This window comes from Rhinopithecus bieti, unplaced genomic scaffold (assembly GCF_001698545.2).
Source record: "Rhinopithecus bieti isolate Rb0 unplaced genomic scaffold, ASM169854v2 scaffold_3947, whole genome shotgun sequence".
In the NCBI taxonomy this organism is placed as follows: domain Eukaryota; kingdom Metazoa; phylum Chordata; class Mammalia; order Primates; family Cercopithecidae; genus Rhinopithecus; species Rhinopithecus bieti.
In genome coordinates this window covers 535584-550534 of record NW_016804220.1, presented here as the reverse complement: position 1 = coordinate 550534, position 14951 = coordinate 535584, and the positions used below count along the sequence as shown (strand labels likewise).

The window sequence follows — 14951 nt, the reverse complement described above, 5'->3', positions numbered from 1 at the left end:
CCAAAGTAAGTCCAAACCCAACAAGGCGGACAAATTAAATCTTAAGACCCAGAATAATCTTTTATTTCCTGCACTGCTACCTGGACACATTGGGAGGGTTGAGTCCCCAAAGCGTAGAGCAGCCCTGCCTCTCTAGAGCTAGCACTATAGGGCTACTATACTGCTGTGGCCACTGGGCTCAGTTCACGCAGCAGCTGTCATGGGTTGAAGTATCATGCCTTCAGCTCTCCCAGGCTGGAGTTGCACATTATTCACTCTATAGTTCAGCAAGGTACAGTGGCTCATGCCTGTAATCCCAGCACTTTGAGAGGCCGAGGTGGACGGATCACCTGAGGTCAAGAGCTCGAGACCAGCCTGGCCAACATGGTGAAACCCCATCTCTACTAAAAATACAAAAATTAGCTGGGTGTGATGGCACACACCTATAATCCCAGCTACTCAGGAGGCTGAGGCAGGAGAATCACTTGAACCCAGGAGGTGGAGGTTGCAGTGAGCCAAGATTGTGCCACTTCACTCCAGCCTTGGTGACCGAGCAAGACTCTGTCTCAAAAAACAAACAAACAAACACAAAAAACACTCTACAGTTCTTGGATCTCAGAGGTGGCCCCACTCTCACAGCTCCACTAGGCATTGCCCTGGTGGGGGGGTCTCTGCAATAGCTCCACCTCTGGGACAAACTTCTGCCTGGGACTTCCCGGCTGCTCAATACGTTTGAAATCTAGGTGGAGGCCACCATAGCCCCGCAGCTTATATTCTGCACATATGCTGAGTTAGCACTGTGTGGAGGCCACTATGGTTTATAATCCTTTATCTTTTGGAGTGGTGGCTGGACCCACTTAAGCTATTGAAGTTGGTTGTATTCATCCATTTTCATGCTGCTAATAAAGACATACCTGAGACTAGGTAATTTATAAAGGAAAGAGGTGGACACTCTGTTCAGCATGGCTGGGGAGGCCTCACAATCATGACGGAAGGCAGAGGAAAACCAAAGGCACATCTTACATGGCAGCAGGCAAGAAAGCGTGTACAGGGGAACTGACCTTTTATAAAACCATCAGATCTCATGAGACTTATTCACTACAGCATGGGAAAAACCCGCTCCCATGATTTGATTACCTCCTACTGGGTCCCTCCCACAACATGTGGGGATTATGGGAACTGAAATTCAAGATGAGATTTGGGTGGGGACACAGCCAAACCATATTATTGATTTTTCTCCAGGATCCCCCATATAAGTCAGTGGATGCAGATGGATACTTGTCACAGAGGGCACCACTGAGGTCCAGACACTGAATACACTGAAGTCCCAGCTCCCACCCTGCCAGGATACTCTGTCCCACCTGCCAGGACCTCCCCTCAGCCACCTCCCTCTTCAGGAGGTACCCATATATTCAAGAGAGAGTTTTCATAATTTTCTTTTTTTCTTTTTCTTTTTTTTTTGACAGAGTCTTGCTCTGTCGCCCAGCCTGGAGTGCAGTGGCAAGATCTCAGCTCACTGCAACCTCCACCTCACGGGTTCAAGCAATTCTCATGCCTGAGTCTCCTTAGTAGCTGGGATTACAGGCACACACCACTATGCTCATTTTTTGTATTTTTAGTAGAGACAGGGTTTTGCCATGTTCTCCAGGCTGATCTTGAACTCCTGACCTCGAGTGATCTGCCCGCCTTGGCCTCCCAAAGTGCTGGGATTACAGGCATGAGCCCAGCCAGTTTTCATAATTTTCTTTACTTCCACTGCGATGGAAGAACTGGTTTCAGAGAAAGCCATCCTGGAGAGGTGAGGTGGCCCCACCAGGAACAGGTTTCAATCAGGTGTTTCGGAGGCAGTGATGCGTGTGCACCCTGGTGAGAAGGAGCGTGGCATGAACATCAGGAGCCAGACTTCACCTGGGAGAAGGAGAGGCCACAGGTGGGGCTGAAGGAGCAGTTCTCACAAGCGATCCTGTGGGCACTGGGGCCACACCACGTACCTTGGTGCACGAGTGTCAATGTGGATCGTGCAGAGTGGGGTAGAGGACTCAGGATATTAAAAGCATCAAGGAATCCAGGGGAGAGCCACCGCACCCAACTTTACTTTCACCCACAGGCTGATGCAGCCCAAGGAGATGTTACTCCACAATGACCTCAATTCTGCACAGAGAACCTGTTTGCCAGGCCCTTGCCACAGGCTGTAATCTCAAAACGGGGGCCGTCAAGGCTTGTTAGAATACCTGGGACTGAGAGGAAAATAATTTTTTTTTTTGAGACAAGGTCTTGCTCTGTCACCCAGGCTGGAAAGTAGTGGTATGATCATAGCTCACTGCAGCCTCTATCTCCCAGGCTCAAGCCATCCTCCTACCTCAGCCCCCGAAATAGCCAGAACCGCAGGTGCACACTACCATGCCTGGCTAAGAAAATAATTTAAACATTTTATTTATTTATTTATTTTGAGACAGAGTCCCACTCTGTCGCCCAGGCTGGAGTGCAGTGACACAATCTCGGCTCACTGCAACCCCGTCTCCTGGGTTCAAGCGATTCTCCTGCCTCAGCCTCCCAAGTAGCTAGGATTACAGGTATGCACCACCACGCCCAACTAATTTTTGTATTTTTAGTAGAGACAGGGTTTCACCATGTTGGCTAGGCTGGTCTCGAACTTCTGACCTCAGGTAATCCTGCCGCCTCAGCCTCCCAAAGTGCTAAGATTATAGGTGTGACCCAATGCACCCAGCCTAATTTAAACATTTTAAAATCTTGTTTTAATTTTGAAATAAAATCTCAATTTGGTTTTTAAAAAGCTCTGCCTGAGTGGTGATGACTCACATCTGTAACTTCAGTACTTTGGGAGGCTGAGGTGGGAGGAACCTCCCAGAGTTCAAGACCAGCCTGGCCAACATGGGGATACCCAGTATATCTAAAATAATAATAATAATAATAATAATAATTCAAAAATTAGCCAGGTCTGGTGGCAGGCACCTGTGATCCCAGCTACTTTGGAGGCTGAGACAGAAGGATCACTTGAGCCTAGGAGGTCAGGGTTGCAGTGAGCTGAGACTGCACAACTGCACTCCAACCTGGGCAACAGAGTGAGACCCTGACTCAAAAAAAAAAAAAAAATAGTGCTTGGTGCCACATGCCAGGAACCACAATGACAAGTCAGAAGGGTGTTGAGTCAGGGCCCACCAAGAGTTAGCAGGGAGTCTGACCCTGGGGACCCTGCCCTTTTCCAGAAGGTGGAGGTGCAGAGAAGCTCGAAAGGATCACGGCTTCTCACCCTAGCCCTCAACCCCCCTTACATCAGCAACTCTGAGCACAGCCAACTGGACAGCTCACACCAATAAATTAAACCTTCTTATTTCTTGTCAGGCACAGTGGCTCACGCCTGGAATCCCAGCACTTTGGGAGGCCGAAGTGAGAAGATCACTTGAGGCCAGAAGTTCAAGACCAGCATAGGCAACATAGTGAGACCCTGCCTCTACAGAAAATTAAGTGGAAGCTGTGGCATGTACCTGTGATCCCAGTTACTCGGGAGGCTGAAGCAGGAGGATCTCTTGAGCTCAGGAGGTTGAGGCTGCAGTGGACTACCACACAACTGCACTCCAGCCTCGAGGACAAAGCAAGACCTTGTCTCATAACAAAACAAAAGTAGCAAGCCAGCAGGTCTAATCCAGACTTAAGAGGAGGGTATCAGCCAGGCACAGTGACTCGTGCCTGTAATCCCAGCACTTTGGAAGGCCAAGGTTGGCAGATCATGTGAGATCAGGAGTTCAAGACCAGCCTGGCCAACATGGTAAAACCCTGTCTCTACTAAAAATACAAAAATTAGCTGGGTGTGGTGGCATGCACCTGTAATTCCAGCTACTTGGGAGGCTGAGGCACAAGAATCACTTGAACTTGGGAGGTGGAGGTGGCAGAGAGCCAAGATCACGCCACTGCATTCCAGCCTGGGCAACAGAGCAAGACTCCACCTCAAAAAAAAAGAAAAGGCCCTTCAAACTGAGCCATCTGCACAATGCCTGAATTTATGTCTGCACAGAAACATGGTTAGAAAAAGTATCCTAGTTATGCTGCAATGAAAAATGTCTACCTGTAACATTCACTATTTCTTGCAGACACCTATACCCTGTGGAAAGGGTGAAAAGCTCAGAAGATTCTATTGTCTATTTGATTTTATTTATTTATTTTTGAGGCAGGGTCTCGCTCTGTCATCCTGGTTGGAGTGCAGTGGCACAATCATAGCTCACTGCAGCCTCAAACTCTTGGGCTCAAGTAGTTCTGCATCAGCCTCCCGAGTAGCTAGGACTACAGATTTGCACCACCACACCTGACTATTTGGTTTTTTTTGTTTGTTTGTTTTGGTAGAGATGGGGATCTCACTATGTTAGCCAGTCTGGTCTCAAACTCTTAGACTAGAGTGATCCTCCCACCTTTGCCTCCCAAACAGATGATGGGATTACAGGCCTGAGCCACCACGCCTGGCCATCTACCCTAAATGCTAGTTAACTGCTTTGATGGCTGGGCACAGTGGTTCATGCCTGTAATCCTAGCACTTTGGGAGGCTGAGTCGAGTGGATCACGAGGTCAGGAGTTTGAGAACAGCCTGGTTAACACAGTGACACCCCATCTCTACTAAAAATACAAAAAATTAGCTGGGTGTGGTGGGCACCTGTAATCCCAGCTACTTGGGAGGCTGAGGCAGGAGAATCGCTCGAACCTGGAAGGTTACAGTAAGCCAAGATCGCACCACTGCACTCCAACCCAGGTGACAGTGAGAGACTCCGTCTCAAAAGAAAAAAAAAACAAAAAACCAGAAAACTGCTTTGATGAAAACTAAAGAGTAAACTGTAAATAAAAATTGGCCTAATTTTTTTTTTGTTTGTTTTTTGTTTTTGTTTCTGAGATCAAGTCTCACTCTGTTGCCCAGGCTGGAGTGCAGTGGCATGATCTTGGCTCACTGCAGCCTCTGCCTTTCAGGTTTAAGTGATTCTCATGCCTTAGCCTCCCAAGTAGCTGGGATTACAGATGCCTGCCACCACGCCAGGCTGATTTTTGTATTTTTAGTAGAGATAGACTTTCACCACATTGGCCAGGCTGGTCTCGAGCTCCCAACCCCAAGCAGTCCACCCGCCTCAGCCTCCTAAAGTGCTGGGATTATAGGTGTGAGCCACCGTGCCCAGTCAAGATTAGGCCTAATTTTTAAAGTCACCTGAAGCATAGAAAATGTTTCTCCATTTATTAATCTACTTTTTATTTTTTTCTGAGACAGGGTCTCACTCTGTCACCCAAGCTGGAGTGCAGTGGCATGATCATGAGTCACTAAAGCCTCGCTCTCTTGGGCTCAAGCAAGATCTTCCTGCCTCAGCCTTCCAAGGGCGGGGACTACATGCGTGCACCACCATACCCAGCTGATTTTTTAGTTCTTGTAGAGACGGGGTCTCACTATGTTGCCCAGACTGGTTTTGAACTCTTGGGCTTGAGAGATCCTTCCACCTTGGCTTCCCCAAATGCTGGGATTACAGGCATGAGCCACCACACCTGGCCTCACATATTTTGATGTCTAAAACACCAAAGATATTTTTAAGGAGCTGAACAAACCAGTAATTTTTAAAGAAAAAAGTAGTGGGAGTATCTAGTACAACCAAAACCAAGCATCAAAGTCAGCAGTTAAACATTCCAGGCTGGGCACAGTGGCTCATGCCTGTAATCTCAACACTTTGGGAGGCCCAGGCAGGAGGATTGCTTGAGCCCTGGAAAGCGGAGGTTGCAGTGAGCCACGATCATGCCACTGAATTTCAGCCTGGAAGACACAGTGAAGCCCTGTCTCAAAAATAAGTTAACTAATAAATAAATCCAGAAGCAGTGCTCACTTCAGCAGCACATAAATTAAAATTGGCATGACATGGAGAAGATGAGCATGGTACCTGGGAAAGGATGACACACAAATTCATTAAGCATTTCATATTTTTAAAAAAACATTTCAGAACCAAGAAAATAAATGAATCAAAAGAAAAGGGAAGACCCTGGTGATTACTTTGATATTAGAAAAAATCAGCTGGGCATGGTGGCTCATGCCTGTAATCCCAGCAATTTGGGACGCTGAGGTGGGTGGATCACTTTAGGTCAGGAGTTCGAGACCAGCCTGGCCAACATGGTGAAACTCCGTATCTACTAAGAGTACAAAAATTAGGCTAGGTGCGGCGGCTCATGCCTGTAATCCCAGCACTTTGGGAGGCCGAGGGGGGCGGATCATCTGAGGTGAGGAGTCCAAGACCAACCTGGCCAACATGGCACCACTGCACTCCAGCGTTGGCAACAGAGTGAGACTCTGCCTCAATAATAATAATAATAAAAAAACCAATTGCAGATAGACCATAGACCTAAATGTGAAAAGGTAAAAACAATAAATCTTTTAGAATTGCTCTGTTCATGTATGGCTATTGAGCACTTGAGATGTGCTATTAAGTGTAAAATTTGCACTGAATTTTAAGCACTTAGTAGGAAAAAAAACTAAAAATAATCTCAATTTTAACATTAAAATTTTGAAATAATAATTTGGATATACTGAGTTAAACATTACTAAAATTAGTTTTATCTGATTATTTTTGTTCTCTTAATGTGGATACTAGACAATTTTAAATTGTATATGTGGCTTCCTATTTTTATTGGACAGCACTAATCTAGAAGGTAATAGAGACATATACCTTCAGGACATCAAATTAGGAAAAGATCTGTTAAATTGTATTTCAAAAGCATGAATCAGGGCAGGCACAGTAGCTCAAACCTGTAATCCCAGCACTTTGAGAGACCGAGGTGGGCAGATCACCTGAGGTCGGGAGTTCGAGATCAGCCTGATGAACATAGTGAAACCCCCTCTCTACTAAAAATACAAAATGAGCCAGGCGTGGAGGCACATGCCTGTAATCCCAGCTGCTCAGAAGGCTGAGGCAGGAGAATCGCTCAAACCCAGGAGACAGAGGTTGCAGTGAGCCGAGATCATGCCATTGCACTCCAGCCTGGGCAACAAGAGTGAAACTCCGTCTCAAAAAAAAAAAAAGCATGAATCATAAAGGAAAAGACTAATAGATTAATATCTGACCACACTGAAATTTTGCTGTCAAAAGACATAATTGAAAGACTAAAAAGCCACAGAGAGGAAAATACATTTGTAGCGCCTACAAGTCTCAAAGGACTTACGTCAATAATATATAAACTCCAGCCAATCGATAAAGAAAAGACAACCCAGTAGAAACACAGGAAAACATTTGGAACAGATGCTTCACAGAAGAGAATCATTAAATGACCATTAAACACGAAAAAGTGTTCAGCCTCATTAATAAATCAGAAAATGCACATTAAAACCATAATGAGATACCACTACAAACCCACCAGAATTACTACAATTAAAAGAGTCGACAAGATTGTAGAGCAACAAGAATATATATTTAATCTTGCTTTTAAATGTCTCTCTCTAAATATAAATGTGCACCCAGAGACATCTAAAAACAATGGGCATGACAGCATTATTTGTAATAGCCCAGGCTGAAACAACCCAATGTCCATTCGCAGTTGAAGGACTAAATAAACTGTGGTGTATCACAGAAGGGCACAGTACACAGTAATGAAAAAAAAAGAAACCACAGCTATATATAGCAGTGTAAATGAATCTCATAAGCATAATGTTGAGCAAAAGAAGCCCAACACAAAAGCATGCAAACTGCATAATTCCATTTATATAAGGTAAAAACAAAAACAAACCCAGCTAAGGTGATCTACAGTGTTAGAAGTCAGGATGGGGGTTCCCTTGAGGAGGAAAGAGAAGACAATGTTGGCCGGGTGCGGTGGCTCACGCCTGTAATCCCAGCACTTTGGGAGGCGGAGGCGGGTGGATCAAAAGGTCAGGAGATGGAGACCAGCCTGAAACTCCGTCTCTACTAAAAATACAAAAAATTAGCCGGGCATGGTGGCAGGCGCCTGTAGTTCCAGCTACTCGGGAGGCTGACACAGGAGAATGGCTTGAACCAAGGAGGTGGAGCTTGCAGTGAGCCAAGATCATGCCACTACACTCCAGCCTGGGTGACAAGTAAGACTCTGTCTCAAAAAAAAAAAAAAAGAAGACAATGTTTGGGAAGGGGTATGGGTATTTTGGGGTGCTGTTAATGTTCTATTTCTTGACTTGTGTGTTACAAATGTGTATTTTGGGCTGGGTGTGGTGGCTCACACCTGTAACCCCAGCATTTTGGGAGGCCAAGGCAGGTGGATCACCTGAGGTTAGGAGTTCAAAACCAGCCTGGCCAACATGGTGAAACCCCATCTCTACTAAAAATACAAAAAATTAGCTGGGCATGGTGGCGGTGCCTGTAATCCCAGCTACTCAGGAGGCTGAGGCAGGAAAATCACTTGAACCCAGGGGGCAGAGGTTGCAGTGAGCTGAGATCATAGGACTGCACCCTAGCCTGGGTGCGAAACTCTGTCTTAAAAAAAAAAAAAAGTGTATTTTATGATGAATTTGTATGATCCATGTATTTTTGAGGACAGCACCTTTTGTGATACACAATAAAAGGTTTTATTTTGTATTATTTCGAAATATTTTTAAAATTTAATATCTAAATATGCTATTTTAGATATTCAATATTTCTTATGATGGCTTCACTTTTCCATCATAACATCTTTGTGATTAAATCAATTAATGTGATTAAATCAATCCATTTTTGTAGTTGGGTCGGTTCTGTGATTGAGTCTTTTTGTGCCCCAACAGTCTTTAAGAGTGCCAATAAGTATATATACGTGTAATTTTTAAAAATAATTGTATAATTTCAACTTTTATTTTAGATTTAGAGAGTCCATGTGCAGGTTTGTTACATGAGTATATCGCGTGATGCTGAGGTTGGAGGTATGAACGATCCCATCATCCAGATAGTGAGCATGGTACCCAATAGGTGGCTTTTCTGCCTTCCCCCTTTCTTCCCTCTACCCCCTCTAGTAGCACCCTGTGTCTGCTGTCCCCATCTTTATGTCCATATGTACCCAAAGTATGTCCATATGTCCCACTTGTAAGTAAGAACATGTAGCATTTGGTTTTCTGTTTCTACGTTAATTTTCTTAGGATGATGGCCTCTAGCTATGTCCATGTTGCTGCAGAAGACATGATCTCATTCTTTTTTATGGCATGTAGTATTTTGCAGTGTAAATGTACCACATTTTCTTCATCCAGTCCACCACTGATGGGCATCTAAGTTGACTCCATGTCTTTACTGGTGTGAATAGTGCTGGGATAAACATACAAGTGAATGTGCCTTTTTGGTAGAATGATTTATTTTCTTTTGGGTATATACCAAGTAATGAGATTGCTGGGTAAATGGTAGTCCTGGGCAGATTGCTTGACGCCAGGAGTTTGTGACCAGCCTGGGCAAAATAGCAAAACCCCGTCTCTACTAAAAATACAAAGAAATTAGCTGGGCATGGTGGCACATACCTGTAGCCCCAGCTACTTGGGAGGCTGAGATAGGAGAATCACTTGAACCCAAGAGACAGAGGTTTCAGTGAGCTGAGATCACACCACTGCACTCCAGCCTGGGTGACAAAGCAGGACTCTGCCTCAAAAAACAACAACAAAAAAAGACAATGTGAGAATCTTGAAAGCTCAGAGAGAAGAGCAACTCTCACAGACAAGGGATCCAGATAACATTAGCAGCTGATTTCTCAGCAGAAAACTTGGAAGGCCAGTAGGCAGTGGATTATATATTTAAAATAATGAAGAAACCTGTCAACTGAGAAATCTATAGCTGGAAAACTTGTCCTTCAAAAATGAGGGAGAAATTAAGACATTTCCAGCTTTTTTTTTTTGAAGCTGAAAAAATCCATTTATCTCTAAATTTGCGATACAAGAAGTGTTAAAAGTCCTTCAGGTTGAAATAAATGAACTCTAGGCATTAATGCTATAAGTAAATAAGCAAGCTATATGAACATATACTCTCTGTAAAGGTAATACATAAACAAAGAAAAACGTATTATTGTATTTTGTTTGTAATCCGGCTTTTTTATTTTCTATAGGATTTAAAGGAATGCGTAAATGCAATTATAATTTGTTAGGTGGTGTACAATGAATAAAGATATAATTTGTTGCATCAATACCTAAAAAGAGTAGGCTTATAGCACTGACTTTTGGTAGTCATTGAGTTAGTTGAAAGGAAATTCAAATTAGAATGTATAACTTGGATGTTATATGTATTTTACATAGTAAACAAAAACAAAATACACTAGAATATACCCAAAAGAAACGAGATAAAACAAAACTGTCACTACAAAAAAAAAAATCAACTAAAGATAAAAGAAGTAAATAATTGAGAAAACGAGTGGCAAAAATCAGTAACTCTGACTTATTAAAATTTTCCATGCTACATAAATCTGGAAACTCTATTTCACATAAAACTGGAGCTGGAAGAGACAAATATTTACTTACAAAGTTAACAGTTATATAGAAAACAAACACTTTTTTAGAAAAAATTATGAAAACAGTAAAAATATGCCTTATAGTATCATATAATATCATATTTTATAGCTCTTGGAAAATAGAAAATAAAATGTCTGTTGGCAGGAATCCTTCTGTGCCCTCAAAAACCCTATGGATTATACCATTATTACCTAAAAAGTCTATTCTCAAATGCAGCAGAGTGATAATTTTTATAAGGTAGATACTATTTTTAAATATGAATAATATTGTTGATTTCAGTTTTAATAACATTGGGTTAAGATGAAAGAATGAGAAGATAAAGGTGCCTCAGCAATATAACTCACAAACATGTTCAGAAGCAGTAAGAAGTTACATTAATTATCTTTTGAAAGTCAATAATCTACATCTGTAATGTATGCATATAGCATAGCTAATGTACTATTGCTGGGTCCATTTATTCAACAAATAATTGCCGCTATGTGTCAGATATTGTTCTAGGCCTAGGAAAGGATACATAAGTGAACAAAGCAAAGATTCTGGTTCTTGTAGAGTTTCCATTAAAAGACCATTTAGTAAAAGTTTTCTTGCCCAAATTATAAGATCTGTAAGATGATTTAACAACATGTATAAAAGTCATTGTGGGCCGGGCACGGTGGCTCATACCAGGTGTGGTGACTCATAGCGCTCTGTCATTCAGGCTGGAGTGCAGTGGCACAATCTCTGCTCACTGCAACCTCTGCCTCCTGGGTACAAGCGATTCTCCTGCCTCAGCTTTCTGAGTAGCAGGGACTACAGATGCACAACACCACGCCTGGCTAACTTTAGTAGAGATGGGGTTTCGCCATGTTGGCTGGGCTGGTCTTAAACTCCTGACCTCAAGTGATCTGCCCACCTCCACCTCCCAAAGTACTGGGATTACAGGTGTGAGCCACCTCACCTGGCCTTATTTTCTATAACTTTGATAACTTCAGCATGTACTCCAAATCTGTAAGACATAATATTATCATTCAGATGCAACTCATGGCTTCTCACTGTGCTCTGACTTTCTCTAGCCTTTGAATTCTTTATTCTAGTATCAGTTTTAAGTCTTCACACAAAAGCATGGGAGTTCTCATCAAAATCCAACTGTTTATCGTAAAAACTATCAAGAAATTATTGGTAGAATTTAAAAAGGAAAATAGGCCTATTAATTAGATTTGTATAACTTAATATTTTATGCCTGTGAGTCCCCAACAAAGCCTCCAGCTTCTATTTGGATATAAAATGTAAGTCACTACTGGATCCACAAGCAGGACTATGGTAAAGAAATTTCTCCACCTAACCAGCTCCTTTTACACGATGTTACATGTTTCTTTTGTTTTTTCATTTTGGCAAATATTGATTGACTATCATCTTCGTGTTAGTCTGCGTCCTGAGTGCCAAGATACAGAATCTAAAAAGATGGACACAGGACCTGCCTTCTGGGAGTTCACACTTTTTTTTTTTTTTGAGACGGAGTTTTGCTCTTGTCACCCAGGCTAGAGTCCAATGGTGAGTTCTTGGCTCACTGCAACCTCCACCTCCGAGGTTCAAGTGATTTTCCTGCCTCAGCCTCCCAAGTAGCTGGGATTACAGGTACCAGTCACCACGCCCAGATAATTTTTGTGTTTTTAGTAGAGACAGGGTTTCATCATTTTGGTCAGGCTGGTCTTGAACTCCTGACCTCGGGTGGTCCACCTGCGTCAGCCTCCTAAAGTGCTGGGATTATAGGCATGAGCCACCACGCCCTGCTAGGAGTTCACACTTTAGTTGGGGAAAATATACAATAAGCAAGCCAATTTTTAAAATGAGAATTTCAATCAGAGTTAAATGCTACAAAGACAATCTCACAGAAAGTTGAGATGTAGAATGATAAGGCTCTCAAACAGAATAGTAAGAGAAACTATTATTTCTTACGATGTTTGTCTTTCTTTGTATCGGTACTCAGCTGAGTCTGCAGTGCTTCAGAGGCAGCTTTCATTTTATAAAAATCTATGATTTCTCCTTCCAGTTGTTTTTTCTCTTCCTCGAGCTTCCTTATCTCCTCCTGTTGAATCATTTTAAGATGCTCGAACTTGTCCTGCAGCTGTGAAACCAATGTGCAGTTGTGACACCAAAGTACAGTGTGGCTGAGCACCCAGAAGAACATGCTTTTTTCTGATCAAACAAACCCAAATCATCAGAGTAGAGCATGATCTTAAAACAATCTCAAAACTCAGGAGTAAACACTCAGATATGCAATTTTTCTTTTCTTTCTTTTTTCCTTTTTTGAGATGGAGTCTCACTCTGTTGCCCAGGCTGGAGTACCGTGACACAATCTTGGCTCACTGCAACCTCCATTTCCTGGTTCCAGTGATTCTCCTGCCTCAGCCTCCCGAGAAGCTGGGACTACAGGCAGGCACCACCATGCCCGGCTAATTTTTGTACTTTTAGTAGAGACAGGGTTTCGCCATGTTGGCCAGGCTGATCTTGAGCTCCTGACCTCAGGTGATCCTCCTGCTTTGGCCTCCCAAATACTTTCTTTCTTTTTTTTTTTTTTTAATATAGAGACAAGGAGACGGGCAGATCACGAGATCAGGAGATCAAGACCATCCTGGCTAACACAGTGAAACCCCGTCTCTACTAAAATCTACAAAAAACTAGCCAGGCGAGGTGGCGGCGCCTGTACTCCCAGCTACTCGGGAGGCTGAGGCAGAAGAATGGCATGAACTTGGGAGGCGGAGCTTGCAGTGAGCTGAGATCCGGCCACAGCACTCCAGCCTGGGTGACAGAGCGAGACTCCGTCTCAAAAAAAAAAAAAATAGAGAGAGACAAGGTCTTACTATGTTGCCCAGGCTGGTCTCAAGCTCCTGAGCTCAAGTGATCCTCCCACCTCAGCTTCCCAAAGTGCTGGGACTGACTGAATGCCGTGGCTTATGCGTGTAATCTCAGCACTTTGGGAGGCCAAGGCAGAAGGATCGCTTGAGCCCAGGAGTTCAAGACCAGACTGGGCAATATAACACAATAGTAAACTTCAACAGGAAAGAGCATCTGTAAAATTGAATATAGATCTTCTGAAATTATCCAGTCAGAGGACAAAAAATAAAAGAATAAAAAAGAGAAAAGAAGACCGGGCGTGGTGGCTCACACCTGTAATCCCAGCACTTTGGTAGGCCAAGGCAGGCAGATCACAAGGTCAGGAGTTCAAGACCAGCCTGGCCAACATAGTGAAACGCCATCTCTACTAAAAATACAAAAAGTAGCTGGGTGTGGTGGCACACACCTGTAGTCCCAGCTACTTGGGAGGCTGAGGCAGGAGAATCACTTGAACCCAGGAGGCAGAGGTTGCAGTGAGCCAAGACTATACCAATGCACTCCAGCCTGGGCAGCAGAGAGAGACTCCATCTCAAAAAAGAGACAGAGAGAGAGAGAGAGAGAGAAAAGAAAGCCAATGAGATACCATTAGGCAAACCACTGTCAGGTTATGGGAGTTTGAGAAGTAAAGTAGAGAAAGGAGAAGAAAGCTTATTTAAAGAAAGAATGGCTAAAAACTGCCTAAATCATGGGAAAGATTTAGACAACCAAATCCATGAAGCCTAAAGATTCCTAAAGAGGTTCAAACCAAATAGATACTCACAAAGTCACAATATTATCAAATAGTCAAAAGTCAAAGATTTTTTAAAATGTTGAAGTGGCAAGAGAAAAGTGGCATGACATAGACAAGAGAATCTTCATGGCCGGGCGCGGTGGCTCAAGCCTGTAATCCCAGCACTTTGGGAGGCCGAGACGGGCGGATTACGAGGTTGGGAGATCGAGACCATCCTGGCTAACATGGTGAAACCCCATCTCTACTAAAAAATACAAAAAACTAGCCAGGCGAGGTGGCGGGCGCCTGTAGTCCCAGCTACTCGGGAGGCTGAGGCAGGAGAATGGCGTGAACCCGGGAGGCAGAGCTTGCAGTGAGCTGAGATCCGGCCACTGCACTCCAGCCCGGGTGACAGAGCGAGACTCCGCCTCAAAAAAAAAAAAAAAAAAAAAAAAGAGCATCTTCATTAGACTATCAGCAGATTTCTCAGAAGAAACTTGGCAGGTCAAGAGAGAATCAAATAATACATTCAAAGTGCTGAAAGAAAAAAACTGCCAGCAACTAATACTATGTCTGACAAAGCTATCCTTCGGAAAGAAAGAAGAAATAACATGTTTCCTCGACAAACAAAGCTGAGGGAATTCAGGACCACTAGGTCTACCTTAAAAGAAATGCTTAAGGGAGTTTTTCAAGTAAAAAAGAATAAAGTTGTACGCAGTGGTTCATGCCTGTAATCCCATTTTGGGAGGCCGAGGTGGGTGGATCGCCTGAGGTCAGGAGGTCAAGACCAGCCTGGCCAACATGGCAAAACCCCATTTCTACTAAAAATAGAAAAAATTAGCCAGGTGTGGTGGTGGCCGCTGAGATTGTGCCACTGCACTCCAGCCTGGGTGACAGGAGCCAAACTGCATCTCAAAAAAAAAAAAAACTTGAGGCTTGGCC

At 43.5% G+C, this 14951-nt stretch overlaps 1 protein-coding gene across 1 annotated transcript in view; it reads right to left on the bottom strand.

Annotated features, from left to right (window-relative positions):
• Positions 1–1725: 1725 nt before the first annotated feature.
• SEPTIN14 (septin 14) overlaps positions 1726–14951 on the bottom strand; it is an 89106-nt gene continuing 75880 nt past the window's right edge. Inside the window, exons 8-10 of the mRNA XM_017867300.1 lie at positions 12362–12530; positions 9539–9570; positions 1726–1842 (exon numbers count right to left, since the gene is read on the bottom strand). Of these exons, the coding sequence (XP_017722789.1) occupies positions 1726–1842; positions 9539–9570; positions 12362–12530 (318 nt within the window). The remainder of the gene's footprint in view (positions 1843–9538; positions 9571–12361; positions 12531–14951) is intronic.